Source organism: Euprymna scolopes, chromosome 43, assembly GCF_053919585.1.
Source record: "Euprymna scolopes isolate OS-2025 chromosome 43, ASM5391958v1, whole genome shotgun sequence".
Lineage (NCBI taxonomy): Eukaryota > Metazoa > Mollusca > Cephalopoda > Sepiida > Sepiolidae > Euprymna > Euprymna scolopes.
The window spans coordinates 38,152,153-38,178,616 of NC_136524.1; the positions used below are offsets into that span (position 1 = coordinate 38,152,153).

Here is a 26,464-nt window from a genome sequence, read left to right on the forward strand (position 1 = left end):
GTTGTTAGATAGTGCTCAATAAAAAGAGCTGATAATACTTGTTTATTGTTATATAAACATGGTCACATCCTGCTGCTACAAATAGCCACTTGTTTCAATCAAACAACAGATATCATCAGGCAGTGACTTGACTATTTAAAAGTTCAATGAATAATAATTCATAATGATTATTCATTGAACTTTTGAATAGTCAAGTCGCTGCCTGATGATATCTGTTGTTTGATTGAAACAAGTGGCTATTTGTAGCAGCAGGATGTGACCATGTTTATATAACAATAAACAAGTATATATATATATATATATATTGACAGCAAACTGTTATCAAGATCAAGGAAATTTTGATTAAATACAGCAGTTTCTTTCTTCTTTATTTTTCTGTTGATTTTCTCAATCTGCTGAACATTTTTTCTCGTTTCAGTTGGTAAGTTATGTATTAGGTTACCGAGTGATTTTTTTTTTTTTTTTTTTTGCAGCAATTTTCTCTAGAGCTTTCAATCATTGATCGTTGTTTTTTTTTTTTTTTTTTTTTTATTCAATTTTCACCCCAAACAAGGCACAGCGCCACTTTGAAGCAGGGGGCTACTATTAGGGAATTAATTAGCGGGGTCATTATGAAGGGAGAAGAGTAGAAAGATGTTTGTTAACATTACACTTGAACTTCTGCATATCATTGCAGTTGGGAAAGCAGAATCCCGGAAGGGAGTTCCAAAGACCCGCAGTTCTGGGGAAGAAACTATTGGAGTAAAAGGCTTTCTTGCACCTAGGGATCTCTACTGTAAAGGGATGAGACTTAGTAGCTTGTCGGGTTTGTCGGGGGTAGTTACGTCGGGGAGGTACAAGTGTTTGCAGTTCGTCAGAGCATTCACCATTGAAGTATTTGTAGAACAGGCAGAGGGATGCAACATCTCGTCGATGGGACAGAGGCTGAAGCCTAGATGACAGTTCAGGACCTATCAGGTTGGCGACTCTTTTTTGAACCCTGTCCAGGAGCGAGAGACAAGCAGCAGATGCACCAGCCCAGATGTGACAACAGTACTCCATACATGGGCGAATGGTTGCCTTATAGAGGTATAGGATACTGGCAGGCGTAAGTAGTTTTCTAGCACGGTAGAGGGAGCCAACCTTCCTTGCAGCAGCCTTGGCAATGCTCTCAATGTATCTATTCCAGTTCATATTCCCTGTAAACGTTAGGCCGAGGAGTTTAAAAGAAGTACTTTCAGGCAATGTGTTCTTGGCCATTGCTATTGGTGGTAGAGAAGGTTTCTTGTAGTTATTGAAGGAAACAAGCTTAGTCTTAGCAGCATTGAATGTGACCAACCATTTTTGTCCCCATTCCACTACGGATTGGAGGTCATCCTCTAGTGTTTCTGCCATTTCCTTGGATATGTGTTCATTTGTTTTCCCCTCATATCTGTTATAGAGAGTGGTGTCATCGGCAAATATACCCATCTCCGAAACAATATTATCAGGGAGGTCGTTTATGAATATCAGGAATAATAGAGGTCCAAGGATAGACCCCTGAGGTACTCCCGCATTTATGTCATATTGTTTGGATGTATGTCCGTCGAGGACAACTTTGATTTTTCTATTACTTAAGAAGGATTTAATTACATTATGAATTCTTCCAGTGATTCAGGAGCAATGTTGTTGTTGCTGTTAAAGAGACTTTTTTGTTGCCTTTTTTATATGTAATTAATATTAATAATGTTTTTATTTATTGGTCTAATTTTATTTATTTAGTTATTTTCGTTTAAGTCTGCTTATATATAATCAAACAAAAAAAAAATTAACCTTTTTAGCTAAACATTTTAAGCAAACAGAACAAACATTAGATAATATTAAATGCATACGAATGTACACACAGAAAGAAATGCGTATTCTCTCCTGATGACCCGATATTATCTGTAAGTTGAAATACCCTCCCCCACAACACAAAAAAAAAACATGACTATATAAAAGTTTAGGAGTGAATAAACTAAGAAATGCAATGAAATACTCCCAAAAATGCTAAACACCATTCTATACAAGTAAAATAAGATTTTGAAAAAGTAAGATGAGGAAGGCTCTAGGCATATTTTCTCTCTTGACGACTCACATTAATTTTATCCGAAAAGGATCACTTCACAAGTGAAAACAGCTGATAAACATTGTTATATACAAACCTATAAGGTAAGCTGTTTCTTTCAAAACACATCTTGCGTTGTTCACTTGCTTCATGGTGAGTTTCTGCTACTGTTCTGGTAGTAATTTTTTTTATCCTTTATTTAGTTATTTTGATTTAAGTCGACTTATATATAATCAAACAAAAAAAATTACTCTTTTAGCTGAACATCTTATTCAAATAGAACAAACATTTTATAATATTAAATGCGTACTGATATACACACAGACAAAATTAATGAAAATGGATATGAAAATATAAATCAGGTATGAACTATGATGTGGGTGTTTTCCATATGTATCAGAACATCCATGATCATCACAGTTTATGTATCATATATTATGTATTACTTGTCTGTAAACCATTGGCTCAGTATTTGGCTCACAACACTTAAACACACTGAATCCTGAAGGAAAACCTAATTGGAGAAAATATGTAATGCATTAAAGAAAATGTCACAATTTTAGTGTGTTTTTTTTTTTTAATGATTTTTCTTAATAGGTACAAATTATTTATTTTAATATTGTTTTTTTTTTTTTTCAGGCTAGTTTCAAGAAAGAGAATCAGCTGCCTCCAAAAACATTTGAAGATCACTCCAACTTGCCACAGAATTACAACGAAGATGGCTATAATGGACATGCTTTAGATGACCCAAACCATACATGGCAAAGGAAACAGCGGCCGAAGAGCTGGACCTCTCCATCGACATACAATGCTCAATCTCCCGAATATGTCGAAGAGAGGAAAAGGTCTTCGTATCACCTAGAGTCAAATGTTGACATGGATCGCAATTATTTCGACTCTGTTCCGCCGTCCTTGATGAAGTCTTCACACTCAGCCATGATGGACTTACCGAATATAGGTGATAGTGCAGCCGAGTCTAGAAATAGTTACGTTTCAATGGATAACTTACCTGTCTATCAGAGGATGCCGGACGCAGCTAGCCGCGAGGGTCAGTTTGGAAAATCTCCTACATCCCAAAATCATTCAGTGGATTTGACCATGGGGAACAACAATTGTGACAATAACAACCACAAATCAAGGAATGGTAAATAGTCAAATTCTTAGATTTTTTTTTGTTTTTCTTTTCAAAATTGTTAGTGCTTTTTCACAACGATCATATCACCATGAAAAGACACTGGTTTGTTATTTTTCTAATCATTATAATCTGCAGCTTAAGGTCTATTTTATATCCTGGAGAGAAGAGTTGTCCTAAAAATCAAAATGTGTATTATATTTCACTTAGTCTGTCTGTTTCTACTTTTTTCTCGGAAATTGCTCGGCCAATCTGGATAATATTTTTGTATGATCTTTATGATAAGGTGCAGCAAACTAAGTATTATGGTATCCGTTTCATGCAGAGTTAGGGATTAATAGGGATTAGTATTCAATTAAAAAATGAGCACAAATTTAACCATATTCAACCATCAATTTGGCATAAAGCACTCATTCTAAGTTAACGGGCTATAACTTTTGCCTATTTTAAATTGGCAAATAGTCTAGTGTTTTTATGTGTGTATGTATGTATATGTGTGTATATGTGTGTATGTATGCATGTATATGTATATATGTATATGTATATGTATGCATATATATATGTGTATGTATGTATGTGCATGAGTGCATATTTATGTATGTGTATGTATATGTAGGTAAGTGTATGTGTATATATATATATGTGTGTGTATGTATTTGTATATGTGTGTATGTATGTATGTATGTGTATTATGCATTGTGTATGTATATATGTATGTATGTTTACAGATATGTATATGTGTATGTATGTATGCCAATGACCATCTTGTGTATGTTTATGTATGTATATGTATGTGTATTATGTATTGTGTATGTATGCATATATGTGGGTTATATGTATGTTTGTATGTGTATGTATGTGTATATATGTATGTATACGTGCATGTATGTATATATATATATATATATATGTATGTATACCAGTGATCGTCTTCATTGTCATGTCTGCTTGAGCGTGTGAATTTCGCCGGCAGGACTAAAGTCATTTTCGGCTCATGGACTTTCAGTGCCTGAGGGAGTGGCACTCGTCTGACAAGACGTTGCAATCATCATATGCACACACACACACACATACTAATAGTTGTCTTAATCTAAATAATACATATTTCTTGTTGAATTCATAAGTTGCTTTTATTTTGGTAAACATTTTTTCCTCTTTTATTCAAATTTGCTGATGTACTTCATCATCATCATAACAACATCAATTCTTTTTTTGTTTGATGGCTTTTAGAGATTGACTTCTAAACTAACTTATTTCTGGCCAGGCCTTTATTTATCTGAGTTTGACAGAAAGATTCCAGAGTTCAACACGATACACATGAAGAAATACAGAGGTTACATCTAACCCAAATGCTGTGAAAATTAACACTCAAAATGAGAACAGTGGTCTGAATAATCCAAACAATACAAATTATCAATCCTCATCTCAAAAATACAGAAAAAAAAAATCATTTCTCTATTTTGTATTTGCAGTATGAGTTTTCTGTTATATTGTTTGCTTCTAATACATCACTTAATAAATATAGATCGCACCACTCATAAAAAATCGATATGATTTTTATCAAGTGTTAAACCTTCAAATGGTACATGTCAAAATTTGAGCACAATCAGGTGGTTATTTATATAGTTATTTAAGTGAAGGACTGTTGTAAATTTAATTTATATAGTTATTTAAATGAAGGACTGTTGTAAATTTTTAAAATAATGGAAAAATCTGAACATTGTGTGTTGGTAAACCAATGCTTTCTAATGAGGAAATACACTGTTCATGCAAAGTAATGGCTTTATAAGTGTTATGTAGACTCTGCTCTTTCTAAAAAAATGGTGGAGAACTGGTATGCTGACGCTAAACTGTCATACAGATACAAATTATGCTGAATGCTCAGGTCACTTAAATTTGGTAGTTGTCCTGGAAAGCAAAAAAATAATACCCAAAGTCGTTTTTATCATTCACAAAGTGTGAGATAACCCAGAAAATAATTTGCACAGCAGCAAAAAAATAAAAAATAAATAAATAAAATAATAATGCAATATACATTCATGGGTTTAATATAAAAACTTAAAAAATACAAAAAAAAAAAAAATAGCCTGTAGTAAAAGAAATAGATCATGGAAGAACTCATTCAACAAATTATATATATATATATATATATATATATATATATATATATATATATATATATACATACACTAGAAGAATATTCAGTAATATCCATTGAAAGCGTACAGTGGTTATATGAGAAAATAAAGCTGTGTACGCATTATCTTTCTTTTCTGTGTCTTATGTTATACATTAGTACATTAGGGGTCATTTCGAGTTAAAAGTTTATTTACTGCACCCATCTGAACTAGAGAAAATCATGATTTAAATGTGTATGTCTCATCTAAATAACTAACGATAAATATCTAATATGGCCGACTAGATGGGTGATCAAAAAATCAGATCGAGCATACCGGAAAATGAAATGAGACCAAATTCACAACTGGCCCCTTTTTTTTTTTTTTTTTGCTTGAACTTTGCGCTTTTCAGATTATTTGGTTATGTTTTATTTTCTTGGTGGATATTTTTTTTTTGGGGGGGTTGTCAGAGATTATAGTTATAGGCAAAAACATTAGAAACACTTCAAACATTGGGGAAGGCACTTAAACGATAAAAAATAACGGTAACATAAATGCATAAGCACCAAAATTGTTTTTGTTTTGTTTTGTTTGTTAGTTAAATCCGGCTAAAAAAAAAAATAATAAAATAAAAAATAATCCGAAAACCGCAAAGTTCAAGCCAAATTGAAATTTTTATTTGTTATGTTTGAATAAAAAATAATTATTAAAGCAAAAACAGTTGTGTTCTCGTCGAGTAAGTTTTTTTTTTTTATTCAAGAAAATAAAAGGTACTCATTTTTGTTTTCAAGTGCTACTAATCTGGACTTGCAAATATTTTGTTGTTAATAATTACCTATAACTATAATCTCTGGCAAAAAAAGTCCCCCTCCTCCCAAAAAAAAAAAAAAAAAAAAAAACATCCACCAAACAAATAATCCGAAAAGCGCAAAGTTCAAGCAAAAAAAAAAAAAATGAAAAAAAAAAAAAAAGACCAGTTGTGAATTTCATTTTCCGGTATGCTCGATCTGACTTTTTGATTACCCGTTTGGTCGGCCATATTAGATATTTATTATTAGTTATTTAGACGAGACATACACATTTTAATCATGATTTTCCCTAGTTCAGATGGGTACAGTAAATAAACTTTTAACTCGAAATGACCCCTAATATACTAATGTATAACATAAGACAGAAAAGAAACATTTATAATGCGTACACAGCTTTATTTTCTCATATAACCACTGTACGCTTTTAATGGATATTACCGAATATTCATTTTAGGGTGAGTAAAATTAATTGAAACTGTAAGCTAGCCCAGGAGGCTACATATTGACCATTTCTGCATGAACATTTCTGAATGAGAAAAGCTGTGTTAAAATTGGGTGCTGCATTTGCTCGTAGTCAATCAAAAAGCAATATGTTGACAATTCGTAACTTTGTTTGCAATTGTATCAGTGAAACGAGAGTTTTTGTGTCAATATGGGACAGTTCACTCTGGAGTTAAATCGGTGATCATTTAAGTGGAAAGAAGTGAAAGCCATCTGAAGTGACCAAAGACATAAACTTCAGCAGACAAGGTTTTGACCTCAATATTTTGGGATACACGGATAATACTATATAATGATTCTTTCTTTCTTAAGGTAATCAAATGAGCTCATTTGATTACCTTGAGAAAGGAAGAATCATCTATATATTATTATCCATATTCGCTCAGCCTTTATCATGCTGTGCACCCCTAAAAAGGGAAAGTGGAATATTCCAAATAAACCTTGTCACTCCTTAAAAGGAAAGTGGAATATTCCAAATAAATATTCTCTAATAAAACAAAAAACTTGTCGCTTTTAAGGCAAAGGATAATAAAAATGATTTGTTCTCCTTGGCCTTCAGGCCAAGAGCAAAGTGTAATATCTGTTCTCCAAATGCTACATTTCAATTTCTTGTTATATACTATAATCGATGCATTTTGAAAGACATAACAGAAAAAAAAAAAAATGACTGCAAACAAAGCAGAAAGAAATGCTTCTTTCATAGACAACCCTGTCACAAGTTGCTTGCAATGAATTTTAGTTTGAATTGCTTTTGCACCCACCTTATTTTCCAGATCTGACTCCCAGTGACTACTGGCTGTTTGTGAACCTTAAAAGAATGCTTCAGGGAAAGAGATTTGGTTTCAGCATAGAAGTGATATTGGAAACTAAAGCCTATTTTGAGGCTAAAGACAAATAATTTTTCAAAGAAGACACCAAATTGTTAGAGACATGTTGAATTCAGTGTATCACCCTAAAAGAAGTCTTAAGTTGTCGATGAATGAAGTTAAATTTTGTCTTAAAGTTGTTATTTTATTAATATTGAGTGATGTGTAATAATAGCAACAAAAAAAAAAATATTTTCACATTTGGCTGTTTTTCAAACATATTTTTTGCAGTTTTTGTAAAAATTTAATGATAATTTTATTTTTATTTCTGAAAGTTTGGGATGAGGATTGATAATTTGTGTTCTGTGGATTATTTGGATGACTGTTCTCATCGTAAGTGTTATTTTCACAACGTTTTGAGCAATGTGATCTCTGACCTTCTTCAGGTGTATCTTGTCGAACTCTGGGAATCTGCACAGAATTTCCAACAGAAGCCTTTTATGTAATTCTCGTTCTATCAATATATAGCAGAAGTTCTAAAGTAATCCACAATTGTATTTTGAGTGTCACTCACACTGAGTATTGCACTTGAAGATAATTGTTGATTACGTTGTGAAACTGACACTCAAGATGAAAGAAGTAATCCAAATAATTCAAATGATAGCAGGGCTCTACCAACAGATTTGTCTTTAGTTGAGCTTTGACAACTAAATATTTTCGTTTACTAACCAAACCCATGTGATTTTTAGAATATGACATTTTCGTTCCATGATGAGTACGTACATCATAATATTTTTGTATTTTTTATTTATTTATTTTTTTTTATAAGTATAATTCTAAAATCCACTGAATTTTCTGTAGAGACTAGAAGGTATGAACATTCAAATTTCTTCAGATGTTTTTTTTTTAAACAGCCTTTGTTTTAAAAAAAAAAAAATATGTCGTTCTATTAAACTTTTATTGTTTAAATTTGACTTTGCTCGTTTTATTAAAAAAAAAATAAGCGTTAAAAAGACGTTTTTCACTTAGCAACGAGCTTTGGAAGATTGTATGGAAAAAAAAAAAAAACACAATCGCCAAAAAATAAGTCATTTATTATTTCTAGTCGTCACTTGAAAAATCACTTGCAAATGTGATTGTTTTACTTGTAATGTAAAGCCCTGGATATGTATAATTTTATTTCTAAAATTTCGTAATGATAATATTGGTAACTTTATGACAGAATTTTACATGTATCAACTATGTGACTTAGATGTTGAATTATTTTTTTAAATTTCTTTTTTTATCAAAATCTAAAATGCAACAGCATAAAATAAAATAAAATTTTGAATATTCTATTTACAAATATGATTTAATAATTAGATTAAATCTATTGGAATACATTTCTATTTCTTCATAGACAAATCAGTCAGTTTAATTTCATGTTAATAGTTGAAACAAAATGTAATCAATTGTTTTGCGACTGCTCAAAATTTGAAAGAGATTTGGGAGTCATTAAATCTTCATTTAAATTAAGGACTGAAAATTTTGCAAGTTATTTATGTCTAATAATTTTATAAATAAATTAAAACATTACTTTATTAACAATATAATTAGTTATAGTTTTAGAATAATTGCATCCAATTAATACATTAATGACCAAAACGATACCATGTCATATTTGGGCTAGTGAATCTCTGTATGATTTGAAGGTTCTTGATAAGATGCAAAAACGCATTTGTAATTTGATTGGCTCCATCCTTCTTTCTTCATTGAAACCTCTCTTTCACGGACATGATGTTGCTAGTCTCAGTCTTCTTTTTCTTTTTTTTTCTTTTTATAAATTATGACATATGTTCCAGCTTATTTGACTCGTTGGTCTAGTGGTATTCATCAATTGGTTGTTTTAATGCCTCATTGTAATAAAGCTTCTTATTTCCATAGCTTCAAGACTATGGTCCATAAGCATCTCCTGTGTTTGCAATAATCGTCTTTCGTTCTTGTAAGCTTTCGTTCTTGTAAGTGGCTTCATGCATTACCTGAAACAATTTCCATTTTTTAAAAATTAACTGAAAAAAATCTGATTTAAAACAATTCGTCTAGCTGTAAACACTATCAATAATTTCCCCCACTCTTTATCTGTGCCTAAACCTAAACATAGATTCCATGAACAAAGCTTCTTTCTTAGAACTGCACGCCTGTGGAATTGTCTTCCGTTTTCCTGCTTTCCGGCTGACTACAATATGGTTGTGTTCAAGTCTAAGGTAAATAAGTTCTTGATGAGCCGTTCCATATAAGTTATTAAATTTACCAAATTTTCATTACTAATGATTACTATATTGACCAACTTCTACTGTACACTCTTTAACCCTTATCCTTGAGTGGCCTCTTGGCCTTGATAATGTGGTGATGCCTTTGTAAAAAAAAAAAAAAAAAAAAAATTTGTGAAAAACATGCACAAAAAAATTTAGAAAACAAAAACCTAAGGCATAATTAAAAAAGTAAAATAAGCTAAAAAAAAAAAAAAAAATGAAAGTAAAATGACTCCCGAGCAACACCGGGTAGGTACAACTTGTTTATAATATAAATGCATGTTTTACATTTATACTAAAGCTTTTCTTAAACATTTGAAATAGAAGTGTGGCTTTTACTTTTAGATGAGTCAATGAAATATATCACTGCAAGTGTATGGCGGCGGTGATGGTGGTCCATAATATGAGTTGAACTACTATTGTTTAAAAGATGAGGGGTGGGTGGAGGTGTCTTATAAGTCTGAGTAATATATGTGTCATCTAATGTTAGTATATTTGTTAATGATTGAGAATTCATTGATTTTTTTTTATTTTTTATTTTTTTTTTTTTAAGTATCTATTGCTGCTGGTCACATTCTTAATTTTATTCACTTTCTTTTTGAGCAAAACCTTGCAGAGTAATGGTTACTTCACCAAATTCAAATTCAGTTGCATACACACACACACACACACACACACACACACACACACACACACACACACACACACACACACACACACAATATTAGTGTTGGGACGATTAATCAGAATTGGGAATCGGAAGAATCAGAACTTTTGGGAGTATCGGTATCAGCAAAATGTACCTAATTTCCGATTCCAAAATCGATTCTTTTGATATTTTTCAAACTTAATTTTTCATTGCTTGTACTGATGGTAAATCTTTATTATTTTTAAACTATTAGTAAAACTAAACTCTATAGATCATAATAACATCTTGGTTTCTGGGCTTGACCTTTACTCCTGATATTAAATGGAACACGTACATCAAATCTGTTGCCAAGGCCACTGGAAAAATGGTGGGATCCTCCTATCGATCCAGTAGATATCTCACTGCTGATGCAATTCTCTATCTATATAAGAGCCAGGTACGTCCAAGGATGGAGTACTGTTGCCACATCTGGGCAGGAGCTGCTAGAAAGGACTTGTCCTGCCTTGATAGGCTTCAAAATAGACTTTGTGGCCTCGTAGATGTCGTCCTTTTCTCTTCCCTGCAACCTCTATCTCATAGAAGAGATGATGCGAGTTTGTCTCTGCTTTATCGTTATTTTCATGGCAAGTGCTCGACTGAGCTTCAATCTATGGTCCCCCCTCACCAAACTTTCACAAGAAACACTCCTCTAGCTGAAAACACTATCAATAATTCCCCCCACTCTTTATCTGTGCCTAAACCTAAATGTAGATTCCATGAACAAAGCTTCTTTCTTAGAACTGCACACCTATGGAATTGTCTTCCGTTTTCCTGCTTTCCAGCTGACTACAATATGGTTGTCTTCAAGTCCAACATAAACAAGTTCTTGATGAGCCGTTCCACTTAATTTAACAAATTTACCAAATTTCCATTACTAACAATTACTATATTGTCCAATTGACTACTGTACACTCTTAACCCTTATCCTCGAGTGGTCTCTGGGCCTGGATAAGTGGTTATGCCTATGTAAAAAAAAAAAAACATCTAAATAAGATGTAATTTTTTTATTTTCATAAAATAAACAAGACAAAACTTTAAATTTTGCGGCAATTAACTAGGTAAATGTTACAACAATGCAGTTTATTTACAAGGTATCGAAAAATTGTTTAAATTAAAGAAATATTTTATCAAGAAAAACAATATCAAGCATTATTGCTAATTAAATAAAAATAAAATATAAAAAGTGTTTTAATCTTTAATTTATCTATTTTATTGGTTTATGCTTTTGTCCAGTTGGGTTTTGTCCGTTAGGTTTTTGTCCGATAGGTTTTTTGTCTGCTTTTACACTCATCATTGACAAAACTGGCAAGGAATGGACAACATATTGAATTGAATTTGAAGTGAATTTGTGAATTTTAATTCTTCCTGTGAAAAACTTTTAGCATCAAATTTTCTTTGATTCTGCCTTTATCATTTATTTATGCTTAGACTTAGGAATTCCTAGGTGCCAGATACCATCTGAAGCCTGATCAAATGTTCAAGTATTTTTTTGTATCTACTTGCACCATCTTCTAGACTAGCGGGGGAGGGGGTATCCGGTGTTGCCCGGGTGTTTGTAGGTGTGTGTGTGTGTGTGTGTTGGGAGGTTGGGGGGGGGGGGGTTGTAGATCCAAACCCTATGTTAAACTTCTTTTGAAAAATTGGAAAAACAAAAAAAAAACGAACAGACATGATGTAAAAAGAAGAAAAAAAAATACAAAAAGTTTTGGTAGGTAGGTAAGTAGGTAGGATCGAACCCGGAACGTTCAGGCGAAAAACTGGATAAGTTATTCGCTCGTTCATGAAATGTCCAAGGATGGAATACTGTTGCCATATCTGGGCAGGAGCTGCTAAAAACAGCCTATCCTGCCTTGACAGAGTACAAAATAGACTTCGTGGCTTAGTGGGGGATGCCCTTTTCTCTACCCTGCAACCTCTCTCCCACAGAAGAGACGTTGCGAGCCTATCCTTGTTTTATCGTTATTTCCATGGCAGGTGCTCGTCTGAACTCCAATCTCTGGTCCCCCCTCGCCAATCTTTCATGAAAAACACCCGTCTCGCCGAATCCACTGTGAAAAATTTCCCCCACTCTTTATCTGTGCCTAAATCAAAACGTGGATTCCATGAGCAAAGCTTCTTTCTTAGAACTGCATGCCTGTGGAACTCTGTTCCATCTGCCTGCTTCCCACCGGACTACAACTTGGATGTGTTCAAGTCCAATGTTAACAAATTCCTAATGAACCGCCCCCTTAAGTAAACACTTCATCAAATCTCCACACTAACGTAATGTACTTGCAATAACCCTTATCCCTGAGTGGCTTCCGGGTCTTGATAAGTGGTGATCACTGTGTAAAAAAAATAAAAAAAAGTAACTGAAAGTAATCAATTTCAATTTAACGTTTATAAATCGCAGGTGCGCGGCGAATGTAATTAGGTAAAAGGAAAGTAAATTCCACACTTAATTTTAACTGTGGGATAGTTCTTTTGGGTTTGGTTTTTTTTACCACACTTTGTCTAGTTTTGTTTCCCCCCAACGTGTTGTGAAATCTGATATTGATCAAACGTCTATTGCTTTCTGGATGCTCCTGGTCCGTAGGCCGAGAACCGTGCCTTAGTTTCACCAGTTCCGCTTTTATACAAAAAAGCCGAATCAACACAAAAGGGGCCGAAAATAGCAAGAATTGTGTAAAACTCGATGTAAATAAATCTAACCGCGACCCACATTCGCAATTCGTACATATTATGATCTACACGGTATATAAGAACTTCTAAGCAGCGCCCCCCCCCCACCGAGCCCCCCCCCCCACACAAAACAAGCCTTTTCTTGGACATACAAAAACTTGCGTGTATCTTGCCTTTTATATATATATAGACGGCGCTTCTCAGAAAGTTCAGTTCAGATATATAAAGGGGAAACATTTACATATTTGTCAAATTGCAAAAGAAATTATGTGTACCTTTTAAAAGTACCCTTCCCCCAATGATAATCTACTTTAGGGGGCAATATTTGTGAACCCACTAAAAACAAAATTATTTTAGAATTTAGGATGGAGGGTTAGTAGCGCATATAAATTTAGGGTAATTGTTGAATAAATATCGATTGAAATTAGCTCGTTGTCCAAGAGTCTTTTTAAAAAATGGCTACCTGTCCCCCAAAATTATATTTAAAAAAATATCTTAAAATGTTAAGGATTCTCTAAAACCAAATAAAATTGATATGAACACGCTTCCTACTACTGTTCTCATGTTGAGTGTTCTTATTTACTTGCCTCCCCTAGAGGGTAACGTTAGACACAAGGTCATTTTTGTTTTTTGTTTTAATGTGGGGAATATCCAGCTTCCAAAAAAGGAACTCTGGGTCAGAACAAAAAAAAAAAAAAAATTGCCTCAGTCTAGAAGGATTTCTCTTTCCTTGAACGAGGAGAGAAGAGATAAAGTATAGCTTCAGAACAGATACTACATTTTGTTAACATTTCCATTGATGTAACCTCCGGCCAAAATTCTGTGCAGATCCTTAAGTTCAACAGAAAAATTCCCAAGTTCGAGAACACAAAACATAAGAATTAGTATATTAATATTTTTTTAATTGGAGTGAGGGATGGGGGGGGGCTCTTATTAAAACAATATCTCCCACAAGAGCTCTTCTAAAATTTATTTTCAATCGATATTTATTCAATAATTGCCCTTTTTTCCAAGCTGGCCAAAATGCCTGCTTTTCTGTTGCCCTTTCTTCAGTGGTCTTGTTCTGTTGCCCAATTTTGCTAAATTCGTAAATTTAACGTAAAATGATCACCCATTTCCAGGCCATTCTAATTGTTTTAAAGCAGTTAACTAAATTTTTCACCACTGACCTCAAAGCCCAATTGGCAAAATCATAAAACCACAAGTAATCGCTTTATTTTTTGTATTATCACTCAGACTTAGGGTTAGTAGTAGGAAGGGGTTGTGTCTTTTATGACTTTTGACAATGAAATATTTTATACTACAGTTTGACCAGGAACATGAACATGGCCAAAATTAAAAACAAACAAAATCTGTTCTTAAAATACCGTTTGGCTGTAAAGAGGCTATTATTTTAGGTTAAATTTATATGCGAAACTGTTTTTCAGATGATTTGCATGCAATGGACTAAAAAATGGAGAATCAAATTTTTCTATTCGCAACAAAAAGTTTAAACGCGATCGGCAAAAGATGAAAACAAAAAAAAAAAAAACGATAATTTCATAGGAATACCGTATTTACATGAACACCGTTTTAACTGTTAATAATTAAATAAAAACATTACCTATAAACACTCATAATTATAAAAAATAAATATAAAACGATTTTTTTTAAGAATTTAAGGTGCAGAATCAGTTTCACACATAAATTTAATGTAAAACAAGTGTCTTTTTCCGAAACATTCTTTTATTCTATTGTTTTAGGGCAGTTAACCAAATAGAAAATATTTTTTTCTATTAGAGATAAATTATGTGCGTTTATTTGGGGAATGTCTACTTTTTTTAAGCGATTACGCATGGTTTTACGACGTTGCCAATCGAATTTAAATTAGTGGTAAACAATTTAATTAACATCCATAAAGAATGAGAATAACCCAGAAATGATGATTATTTTACGTTAAATTTATATTCTAAACTGATTTACCACTCTAAATACTAAAATGATTGCTTTTCTTTCCCTCAAGTTTTTTTTAAGGGTTGCACACATAGTCACCTATAGAAGTAACATTTCATTTTGGAATGGGGATTAAACTGAGTGTTAATCTACAAATTTATTATTATTATGGTTGTTGTTATTATTTGCATCTCGATTTTTTTTTTTGTTTTGTTTTGTTTTTGTTTTTTTTACAGCAAAGCACAGCAATTTAATAACCCACCAATTTTTCATAATTAAAATAAAATGTTCACTTTGTTCATACAGAGATGACACTGAATAGTTAACAAAACCCACACACTCTATTTTAAAAATGATTTTTTAAATAGTAACATTATTTAGAAATTTGCTCGTAAAAATGGGAGAGGAGGGGGGTTGTTACATATTTTGTTCTCAGATCGTTTTCTTATTTTGCCTTCCAATCGTCGACTATTTTCAACTGTTTATGAAAACTTTCGTGCAGCATGTTGTACACTAACGACGAACTGATACAATCTAATCTGGCTTTGGTTTTAAATCAAAATAAATCTCTTGTTGTCTTACAATTTTCAATCAATTACAAGGAAAACATTTCAGAAAAAAATATACGTAGAAATTCGCGAGGCTTATGTAATAGCTTTAAAATCTACAAAAAACAACAAATCTTTAATTAAATATTTTATAAATTTGCAAAAAATTGGTATTGGGAATCGTATTGGAATTGGAAATTGTATGAGAATCGGGAAAAATTTTGGAATCGTTCCATCACTAAAATATATATAGTATGCAATGACTTAAGTGTAGAGACTTGCATATGTCGTCCAGAAACATTTGGTCTTGATGGCAAGACAGGGTTAAGATGACCAGTCGTTATACTAGAGGCAGGAGTTGTCACAAACACATATGGCACCTAGCATTCTCAAAATGGTCACCCATCTGGTACTGACCATGGGTGACCATTTTGGGAATGCTAGGCGCCGTATGTTCGAGACAACTCCTGCATCTGGTATCAGGCTTGGTCGTCTTGATACTGTCTTGCCATCAGGACCAAATATTTCTGGATGATAGTGTGGTAGATGCAAGTTTCTACACTTTTAACTAAATCATTGCATACTATATATATATATATATATATATATATATATATAAATTTATAAAATATATATGGCGATTAAGCTACACTGAATATTCTGCGTTTCATCCAACTATAGGATTCGTCAGGCTTATGCGCGAATTGTGTGGTTGCCTCTTGCTTTTATATATGTTGAGGATTTCTAGTTGGCCAATCAGCTTTCTAGTATTCACCGCGCCCCTTTCTATCAGCCAATGGGCATGCATTTTATCAAACAAAGGATCTGTTTTAGAACTAGGTTAGTGGTTTTAGGTAGACGTTCTCCTTTTTTTATACATTTAAATATACCTATGTGTACACACATATACATGCACACATATACATATATATATATATATATAATGTATATATACATATATGTGTGTGGTCGTTTATGTATATTCATGTTTATTTAATTTAGTTATTTGTTTGTTTTCTATTGTTAGTTTTAAAGCTATTTTGTATCGCTATCCTAGAGTAAGTTTTATTTTGTGAACACAGTTGTTTGCTATTTCCCGCCTACAGTTTAATAGATTTTGAGGTTCTTTAAAGTACAGGATAGAAAATTTTTCATGGAGGCATAATTTACATGGGTCGTCTAAATGTCTGCATGTGGTAGCTTGTCTCATTATTTTCCATTCGACTACCGGCGGGCGAATGTCCGCTTTCTTTGAGTTCCCAGTATTTATTCGTTAGTGTTGTTTTTATACGGTGTTTTTTATTTTTGAATGTGCTTTTGTGGTCATAGTATCGGGTTTTGAAATCTAAGGAAGTCATGCCTATATAATATTTCTTGTTATTCGGGTTTTCTTCCGCAAATATTGTTGCTTGATAAACTATGCTTTTTGTTAGACATTTATTTTGTACTGGGCAAAGTGTCTAACAAAAAGCAACAAAAAGGACGAAAATTCATCTAGTCTGGTGGAGTATCCAGCTTTGTGTTAATACTTGAGATAACATCACTTGGAGAACATGCACCATTCCTTGTAAACGCCAGCGATGGCTAGCCATAGTGAGGAGGTCTTATTTGGGCAGCGAATATGATGTGATTTTGAATATTTGGTCAGGGAAAAGTATCCTCATGCAAGGTTGTTCTGACAAACCTTTGTACAGAAAGACTTTAGACACTTGAGGACAGTGTCTAGTAGGCATTCAAGTTCTCTCCAATATATAATCTTTATGTGTGTGTGTGTGTATTAAAATGGAAAACTGTTTCACCGACTTTTTATAGGCTTTTTCAAGAAAAATAAGTAAAAACAGTGCCTGACAAGCAGAATGGTTATTTTAGGAGAATATATATAGTGAAGATGCAACATATTCAAATTTATGTAAATAAAGAAGATATATATATATGCAGTAGAGAAAATTATAATAATTATTTACATTCCCACCGAGAAGTGATAATTACTGCTGATCGTGGGACTCCAATAGCGTTCTTCCCCTCAGCCACCAAGAATTAACATTTAAATGGAAATAAGGATACTTCTGAAACCATGTAAGTGGCCTGAACTCAAAATAACTAATAGTTGCCAAATTTGCAATTAAAGAGAATAGAGCTATCAATTTAAAGTTTTTTTGCCTCTAAAAACACATAAGTGATGGTTGTGTGGTTCCAACGAGAGAAAAAAAAACTATATTTAAAAGAGTGTAGCCATCAACAATTGTAGATTTTTCAGATTTTTATAAGTTTTTTAATAGTTTTAAATATTTTATAACGCTTTTCAAGCTTTGTTCAGCTCACTTCAGAAATTTTTATATAAAAGTTTTCTAGTTAAAAGTTTGTGGAATTTCTTTTTGGAAAACATTTTATCTTTGCCAGCACCAATTGTGTTTTTCAGAGAAATGCCAATCTGAGACTTTGTGTCTCTAATGGGGTAGGTCAAGGGTTCAATGGGTTAGACTTAAGTCTATATAGGGGGTGGTAAGGTGTTGAGTCTATTTGGTGAATATTTTTATGAGTTTTCTTTTTGATGTGTGTGTGTGTGTGTGTGTGTATATATATGTGTGTGTTAGGGTGAGGTTTGTGCATTGCGTCTGTATGCATGTGTGTGAATTAAAATCTGAGATTTCTTTTTTCACATGTGTGTATTTGTGTGTGTGTTATAGTGGGAGTTGTGTGCTGCGTGTGTGTATGCATGGGTATGGGTTAAAATCTGTGATTTTTTTTTTTTCACATGTGTGTGTGTGCATGCGCATGTGTGTGTGTGTGCATGCACATGCACATGCATGTGTGTGTGTGTGCATGTAAGAGGAAGATAGTTAGGTCTAGATAGGCATAAGGTCGGTCCCCAATCTAAACATACATACACATATACATACATGCATACACACAAAACACACACACACCTACACATATATACATATATATTCACACACACACACACACACATATATATATATTGATTAACAGAATTGCACAATTCTTGACAGCATCTGTTTTGTAGCGCAAAATCATTCATTTAATTAATATACCAATCAATGAATTTATTTTGTCCTTAACTCATCAGAAGAAATAGTACTTATCAATTTTAAAAGAAAATAAATGCATAAGGTCATGATTACAAAATCTGAAAATATTGAGAGAGAGAGAAATATTTTTGCATATATATATATATATATATATATATATATATATACACACACACACACACACACACACACACACACACGTACAATAGAAGAATATCTGTTCCAGAACAAGAAAGTCCTGGATATGACCTTAAACTATATCCGATGGTTAGGCCAAGCTTGCAGGCTTTGGGGAGTCTTTAATTGCCATTGCTCCCAGGTTCACTCTGACCTGGAGTGGTAGTACCTGTTAGGATCCCAACTATGGGTTAAATAGAAACCGACTTGAAAAAAATATATATTCTATTAAAAAATTTTCTTCAAAATAACTGGATTCAGCATTAAATAACCTGAAAAGGTTGATATGCCGTAAAACAAAAACAACCAACCAACCCAGAACAAGAAAAAATAATTTCCTCTGAATATAAGCTTTGTGCCATTTATGAAGATTAAAATGAAGATATAATGATACTAAAACTAAGTCTAGAACTTTTATTTGAATATTGATCAAAGTGTATTTGATTTTGATATACAGTATAATCACATTGACACACCGGTTCTCGTCAGATCATTGAAGTTAAGTAACATTGAGCCTGGCTAGTACTAGATGGGTGACCATTTAGGAATTTTAGACGCTATATGTGCTTTCCGCTTATCTCAGCATTGTTTTCAGTCGTCCTGAACCGCCATTTGCCACTGGTATTCAACAATGTCGACTTAGGAGAGGTGTAGTTGGAGATTGCGCAGGCACCCTTACAATGGGTATCCATAATCTGTCAAGACCGAAGGAAGCCATTTGGTTTTGATTCTAGAAAGTGTCTAAAATTTAAGGTTGAGGCTTAAGTAGTTTCAAAAAGAAATTGAACTCCAGAGAATCATGCTTAATTGGTGCCTTGACTAAAAATTGGATTTAATGCAAATCTGAAATATTTGAAGTTTAAAATAGGAGGTTGTACTCATATAATATCCCCTAAAAACTTTTTAAATACGAGAAAACTGAAATTTAAAGATTATTTATTAATTGATGTCTAATATTTCTTGTTAAAATTTTGCAGATATTAGAGGCATCTAAATGTTATCCCTCTTTTATCCTCCTTGCATGAAACTAAAAATAAATATACCCCACATTTTTACTCCTTATACCTAGCAGTTACTGTCACAACTCGGTTAATGGATGACTGAATTGATTGGCAATCAGATCGAGACACAAAAATTTATTTTATTTTATATCCAATATCTCATAATTATCTTCGGTTAATCGTCGGATGTCGGATTAACCAGCGAAACATATTAAGGGGAATGAAACAACAGAGCAATAAATGACGAAACAAGCACTCAATCAAAGTTTAAAATTCAAGGAAGACTTTTATATACAAAAAGGAGGAAGAAAAAGCTCCGATAAAAAGAATGAGTGAGATAGATGTATTTTTGGGGATGTTTGCCAGATGTATGCGACATGCAATTACAGTACAATATGTAGAAAAGTTTGTGGATAAGAAAAGATATTGGCATGATATAGGCCAAACTTAGCTGTTTTGACCGTTAGGGTAAAAACGGATCATAAGTTCGCAAACACAATATCCAAGAAAAAAGTTGAGATGGCGAAAGTCTATCTCTTCCTCGAATCTTAGTTCCAAAGACGAATATATGTGAGTTCAATCGACAATACGATTGTATTTGAATAATCATCCGCAATTCAATTGATTCAAATCTCAATCTTCGATGAGGTTCGATTCTCGGAGATAATGTTTGTACACCGGGCTGTCTCGCTTCTTTTCGCCAACTCTTTATTTCTTATTTTCACATCCCTCGTGGTCCGATTTTCCCGCCACAAATGTTCGCTGTCTGGTTGCCATGCCGACGTATTTCCGCTCGTTACGGCGATATTCACACCCAACCTCTGTCCCACTTCCCTCAGCTAAGTGTCTGCCACACCACATCATTTACAGAGAGAGGGGGTTGTCTGGCTCATTAGATTTTAAGAAGAGAGAGAGATATATACAGAAAGTAAGTCTTAACGCCAGATAGATAGATAGAGAGGTAGAGAGATTGAATGTTCGTTTTGCTCTGACGTCACATTACAAAATTCATAATGATCAGTTAATAAGTTTAGGAGTGAATCCTCTACATATAAATATATAAACATATACACATACCTAACTTTATATACATTGGTAAGAATGGTTTTAATTTCAACTTCTTCCTTGTCTAGCCACACTGAAGAGATGTAATCTGCCTTTGTGTAGATGATATTCATTATTATAATGAAGCTAAATAAATCAATGGTTGTTTTCTTAACAAAAATAAATAAAAATCTGTATAATGTACACACTGGTGATGAAATAATATCATATTCTAAAAATCATGTAAATTGATCAAGTATTATTGTTTTTATAAAGAAAATCATTTTTAATCATTATATATGTGTTCAGCTCCATTTACTTCTGTCAAAAAAAAAAAAAAATTGAGAGAAAGTGGAGAAGTTTGGTGTGTGCATATTATAGCATCAGCATTTTGTACTTGCAATTAGTACTGGTCAATTAGTTTGTGTGGTATATTTAGGGAAGTATTCTGAGTTCAAACTTTATCCGGAGCATGATTAATTTTTAATCAAATTTTGTCTCAAAATTTTATTTAAACAGTTAAAATTACATTATTCAGATTATTTAAATTTATTTTTAATATAATTTATGGAAATTAGTACCTGGGCAATGCTGAGTAACTCTGTTAGTATTAGTATCACAAAAGATCATCTATTAACAAACTCTGAAAATACATTAACAAAGATATACTTAATCTAACAAAAAAAAAACATAAGATTGATAATCTTTGCAAATTTTTTTATCTCTATCTCTAATCTATAAATATAAAAGCGAAAATGTGTGTGTATGTATGTATGTACACTTTTTATGTATGTCCGCAAAAGGCTTTTTTCCAGGGGCTGCTCGCTCAGCTCCCTCATTCTTAAAACTTTTTATATCATGTCTAAATCATAATATCTACGAGTTAACAATGGGGGCCGCCTGTCTATTTAATTTGCCCGACTTTGAAAATTTAAATATTCCAGATTTTTGGATCGCCGCGTGTTGCTTTCGTTTTTTGGTATAAAAAAAGCGAAACTCGATTCGAATAGCCAGCTCCCGGACCCACGGCCAGTGGTCTCCAGAAAGCGATGTAAATGTTTGGTCAATGTCAGCTTTTCACTGTCATATCAGACAGTTTCTTTCATTTCGAGACACTCACCTAATAAACGGGGAAGCTGCTTTTTTAGTAAAAACTGTCCCGCACAAAATCTTAACTGCTGAACAGCCATTGCTTACATCATGTTTCAAGGTCAAACATCACGCGACTTCCTCGCACCTGTCAATTTCACTTTATAAATGTTAACTTAACATGCTTATCAATTCCTTTCCCTTTGTGGCTGAGATGGTTAGGTGTCTGCCCTTTTTCCCTTTCGTTTCCACCTTTGCATCAAAGCTTCAGAGTTCAAGCCTACCCTCCTACTAAAACTTTTTTTCTTTTGCACCTCCAAGCACCCGGCCATGTTTTGATCTAGACCTCCCCCCAACACACATACCCCTCCAAACACCCATGCAATGCTGAGTAACCCCCACTAGTATTCTATATATCTATAAATATAAAAGCGAAAATGTTTGTGTGTGTGTGCGTTTCCATGTATGTCCAAGAAAGGCTTCTTTCCGAGAGCCGATCAGTCGCCTTACAACTTCTTAAAACTTTTTATATCATGCCTAAATGATAATATCTACGAGTTTAAAACCGGGATCGCCTGTCTATTTAATTTGTCTGACTTTGAAAAGATAAATATTTAACAATTTTCGATCGCCGCATGTGCATTAAGCTTTTTCGTATAATAATAAAAGTGAAACAGAGCTTAAGACATCGTTCCCGATGCGATCGCCGGGAACGTCCAAAAGCAATCAGCTTTCATCAATGTGGAGTTTCTCCTTATATCAGAGAATTGCTATTCAATTTGGACAGTCCCCTTTTTATGGGGAGCTGGTTTCCTTCCAACATCTTGGGGAAAAAAATAAATAAATACAAAAGCGTTCTCGCAGTAAATAAAATACTACCCCGCAGTCAAAGTTGACCTCATTAAGTTATTAAAACGGGCACCTGCCAATTCTAAATACTTAAATAAATTCAAACATGTTTTTGTTAGTATTTCGTGGTGGCTCAGTGGTTAACGTTGCACGTTTTTTTTCACACTTTAATTTCCAACTTTACCTCAAAGGTTCGGGTTCGATCCTTCATACTTACCTACCAAAACTTTTTTTTATTTTAATTAAACACCTCCAAACACCGGGGCAACTCCGGGTACCCCCGCTAGTCTATATATATAAAAGCGAAAATGTATGTTAGCTTTTTCTGTATGTCCAAGAAAGGCTTTTTTCAGAGAAGCGGTCGGTTGCCTAACAACTTTTTAAAACTTTTTATATCACATGTAAATCGTAATATCTCACAGTTAACAACGGATCTCGCCTATCTATTTAATTTTCTCGACTTCGGGAAGATAAATATTCAACAGTTTTCGCTCGCCGCATGTAGGTTAGGCCTTTTCCTATAATGTTTCCCCCTACCCCCAACATCTTGGGGGGGGAGCATTCCCGCACTAGATGAAATGTTACCTTACAGTCAAAAGTTGACCTCATTAAGTCATTAAAACGTGCACCTGCCAAATCCAAGTCATTAAATAAATTCAAACGTATTTCCGTTAGCATCTCGTGGTGGCCCAATGGTTAAAACCGTCGCACTCTTTTTTTTTCACACTTTAATTTACAACTTTGCCTCAAGGGTTCGGGTTCGATCCTCATACTTACCTACCAAAACATTTTTTTTTTTTTTTTTTTTTAACCGGAGTTTTGATTTACCCAAAACCACACACACCTCCAAACACCCGGGCAACGCCGGGTACCCCTTGCTAGTATATATATATATCTTTTTGATAGTTTTAAAAAAATCCCTGGTTTCCAGTGTTTGTCTTTTTCGTATAAAAGTGAAACTGATCAAAGCAAACAGCAGCGCCTCCTGACCTTCCTGCCAGGATGTCCAGAAAGGCAATCAGTTTTGATCAATATGGGGGAAACCCTTATTCCTATTCATTTGGACTCTGCCAGTGTTGCCCTTTTTGGGGGAGCTAGTTTTCTCCAACATCGTGGGGAAACAAATAAAACGGCAGAAAGTCAGACGTTCATTTCTGTACTTGTGTGGACTCCTTCATTTCTGAAAGTCAACTTTTTGATTGACATCGCTAAATTTGAATGCATTACACTTCCCCTCGCGTAGCGGTAAGATGTCATGCTTCCTTTCACTTTCTTTTCAGCCTTCGAGTCACAGGTTCAAGCCTGCCTGCCTACTACCATTTTTTTTTTTTTTTTTTCAAACACACACCCGAACAACGCCAGGCACCCACGCTAGTTCTATATAAAAGGCATTTTATCTGTATGAGTTTGTTCCCTATGAACTCCAAAATAGCTGCGATGATTTTTATGAAATTTTATACAAATATATTTTATGTGTCTAAGAGTGTTCATATATAGGTTTTGTATCTGATTACCTCCGATAAGTATCGATAATCGAAAAAATCCCATTAAAGAAAGAACAGTCCAATTTTGACCAAAGTTAACACTTTTATACAGCCTAACACTGCAAATACAGTTGAGAAGTTTTATCACTGCACAAACAAGAGGACTCGGTTTATAAAATCAACAGTAGGTACTTTTGTAAGACAGGGGCATGTTCGAAATGTATGTTTCTGTTTAGAGCAAAATCCAACCATGGTACTTTTATTTTATCATTTTAAACTTTAATTCAAGTTCCTGGCGAGAGTTGACGATCAATCGATTTGATTGCCGAGTGGGTGATTTCACCAATTTCGATGACAATAAAAGTATTGGAAGTGTGAAACATTCATTGATCCTAATTCAACCCCGGGCAACGTCAGGTCTCCCTACTAGTCTATTATATAAAAGGCAGTTGTTTGTGTGTTTCTATGTCCAGCTAAAAGTGAAAAACTACTAGAATTTATAAAATTTGTTTTCATGATTGTATCATATTTAAAATTTAGAAAAAATATATCAAGAGGCAGGAAAAGGAAAACATTAGCATAAATTTGGGGGTGGCGGTGGGGGTGTGCTAATCGAATTATTAATATACTAAAGTAACAGTTTATAACATTATTATGCAGATTAATTTTGAAAATCTGTTTAAAACTTGAGGGCCATACTTAGAAATGAATTTACAAATCGGTAGTCACTTCCTCCATCAAGATAATTTAACTTGCACAACACCACAATGCTGTATGAAGTCTTAACCTGTCAATCGCAAAGCCTCAAAGAAAGTTTAAAAAAAAAACAAAGTCAGTCACTAACACTGAACATTAAACAATTTACATGCTTTATGAACTTTGAACTTTTTAATAACTTGGATAGAACTTGGTATAGTACACTGTATCCTTTTCATAGATGGCACCCTTATATTTATTTTTTTTTTTTTTTGCACTCCAAACAAGACATATTGCCACTGAAGTGGAAGGGCATTGTGCTAAGGGCCAGATTTATAGGGTGACAATCTGAGTGTAGGCATAATATTTTAAGCTAAATTTTTATGGCTGTTAAAAATGGGCAAAAGTTATAGGTCGTTGACTTAGAGTACATGGTTTATGTCGAATTGATGGTTGAATATTGTTAAATTTGTGCCCATTTTTGCATTAAATACTAATCCCTATTAATCCCTAATTGTGCATCGAACGAATACCATAATACGTAATTCACTGCACCTTATCATAACAAATATCTATGCAAAATTTCAACCAGGTCAATCCAGTAGCTTCTGAGAAAAAGTGGAACATCCATATAGACACAAAGAAATATAATATTGATTCAGCATATTGATATGGTCGGGGAGACAGGGAATAGGGAAGGAATTCCAAAGGCAACCAATCTGAAGAAAGAAGTTATTATTGTAGAAAATATGCTAATCAGATGGGTTAAAGAGATATTTCTATTATTGATCAGTTTGTGCATTTGATCTTCTGTAAAGGAACTTTACACTCTTTAACCATTCGGTCTAGAAAATTATTAATGTACATACAAAGATATAGAAAAAATATTATGTTTATATATATATAATATATATATATATATATATATATATATAGATATATAGATAGACGTTCTTTTGACTGACTTTCTTTCTCTTCCCCATCCCCCACCCCAACATGGTGTAAATGATTTTTAAATTTTTTTTTTTTTTTTTTTTTTCAAAACAGAACCGACCAGTTTTAAGAAAGGTACACCATTATATGGACAACCTGCATGGTGGGGAGAACCAGATGACCCAGAAGATGAGACTACAAACTCAAACCAAATGTCTTATGCCTCTGAAAAAACAGACATTGGCAATTGTAAGTTACATAAATATAATACATGTTTTTATTTTTTATTTTATTTTTTATTTTTTTTATTATTTTCAAATATAAACCTCCTACATTTTGTTTTTCTACAAAATCTTTAACCACACCTGTGTCTTGAAAAACAAGATTTTTCTCCATTTTATAGCACTTGCTTTAGATGCAAGAATACACAAATATTTTTCTAGTAGTTTTATAATTGAAGCTTTTGTTTTCATGTTAATTTCTTTCTTTTGTAACTTTTATATTTGTTATTGGGTTTTTTTTTTGCAGATATATATTTTATTACATTTTTTTTTTTTTTTTTTGCAAACTTTTTACTGTATTGATTAAACA

The 26,464-nt window shown here is 33.3% G+C and overlaps 1 protein-coding gene across 12 annotated transcripts in view; it reads left to right on the forward strand.

The window, feature by feature from the left end:
- The window catches only part of LOC145268296 (uncharacterized), a 447,971-nt gene that overhangs the window by 294,092 nt on the left and 127,415 nt on the right, over positions 1-26,464 (forward strand). For all 12 annotated transcript variants that reach the window (XM_080123710.1, XM_080123715.1, XM_080123717.1 and 9 more), the window contains 2 exons: positions 2,705-3,209; positions 25,988-26,122. In XM_080123710.1, coding sequence (XP_079979836.1) covers positions 2,705-3,209; positions 25,988-26,122 — 640 coding nt within the window. The remainder of the gene's footprint in view (positions 1-2,704; positions 3,210-25,987; positions 26,123-26,464) is intronic.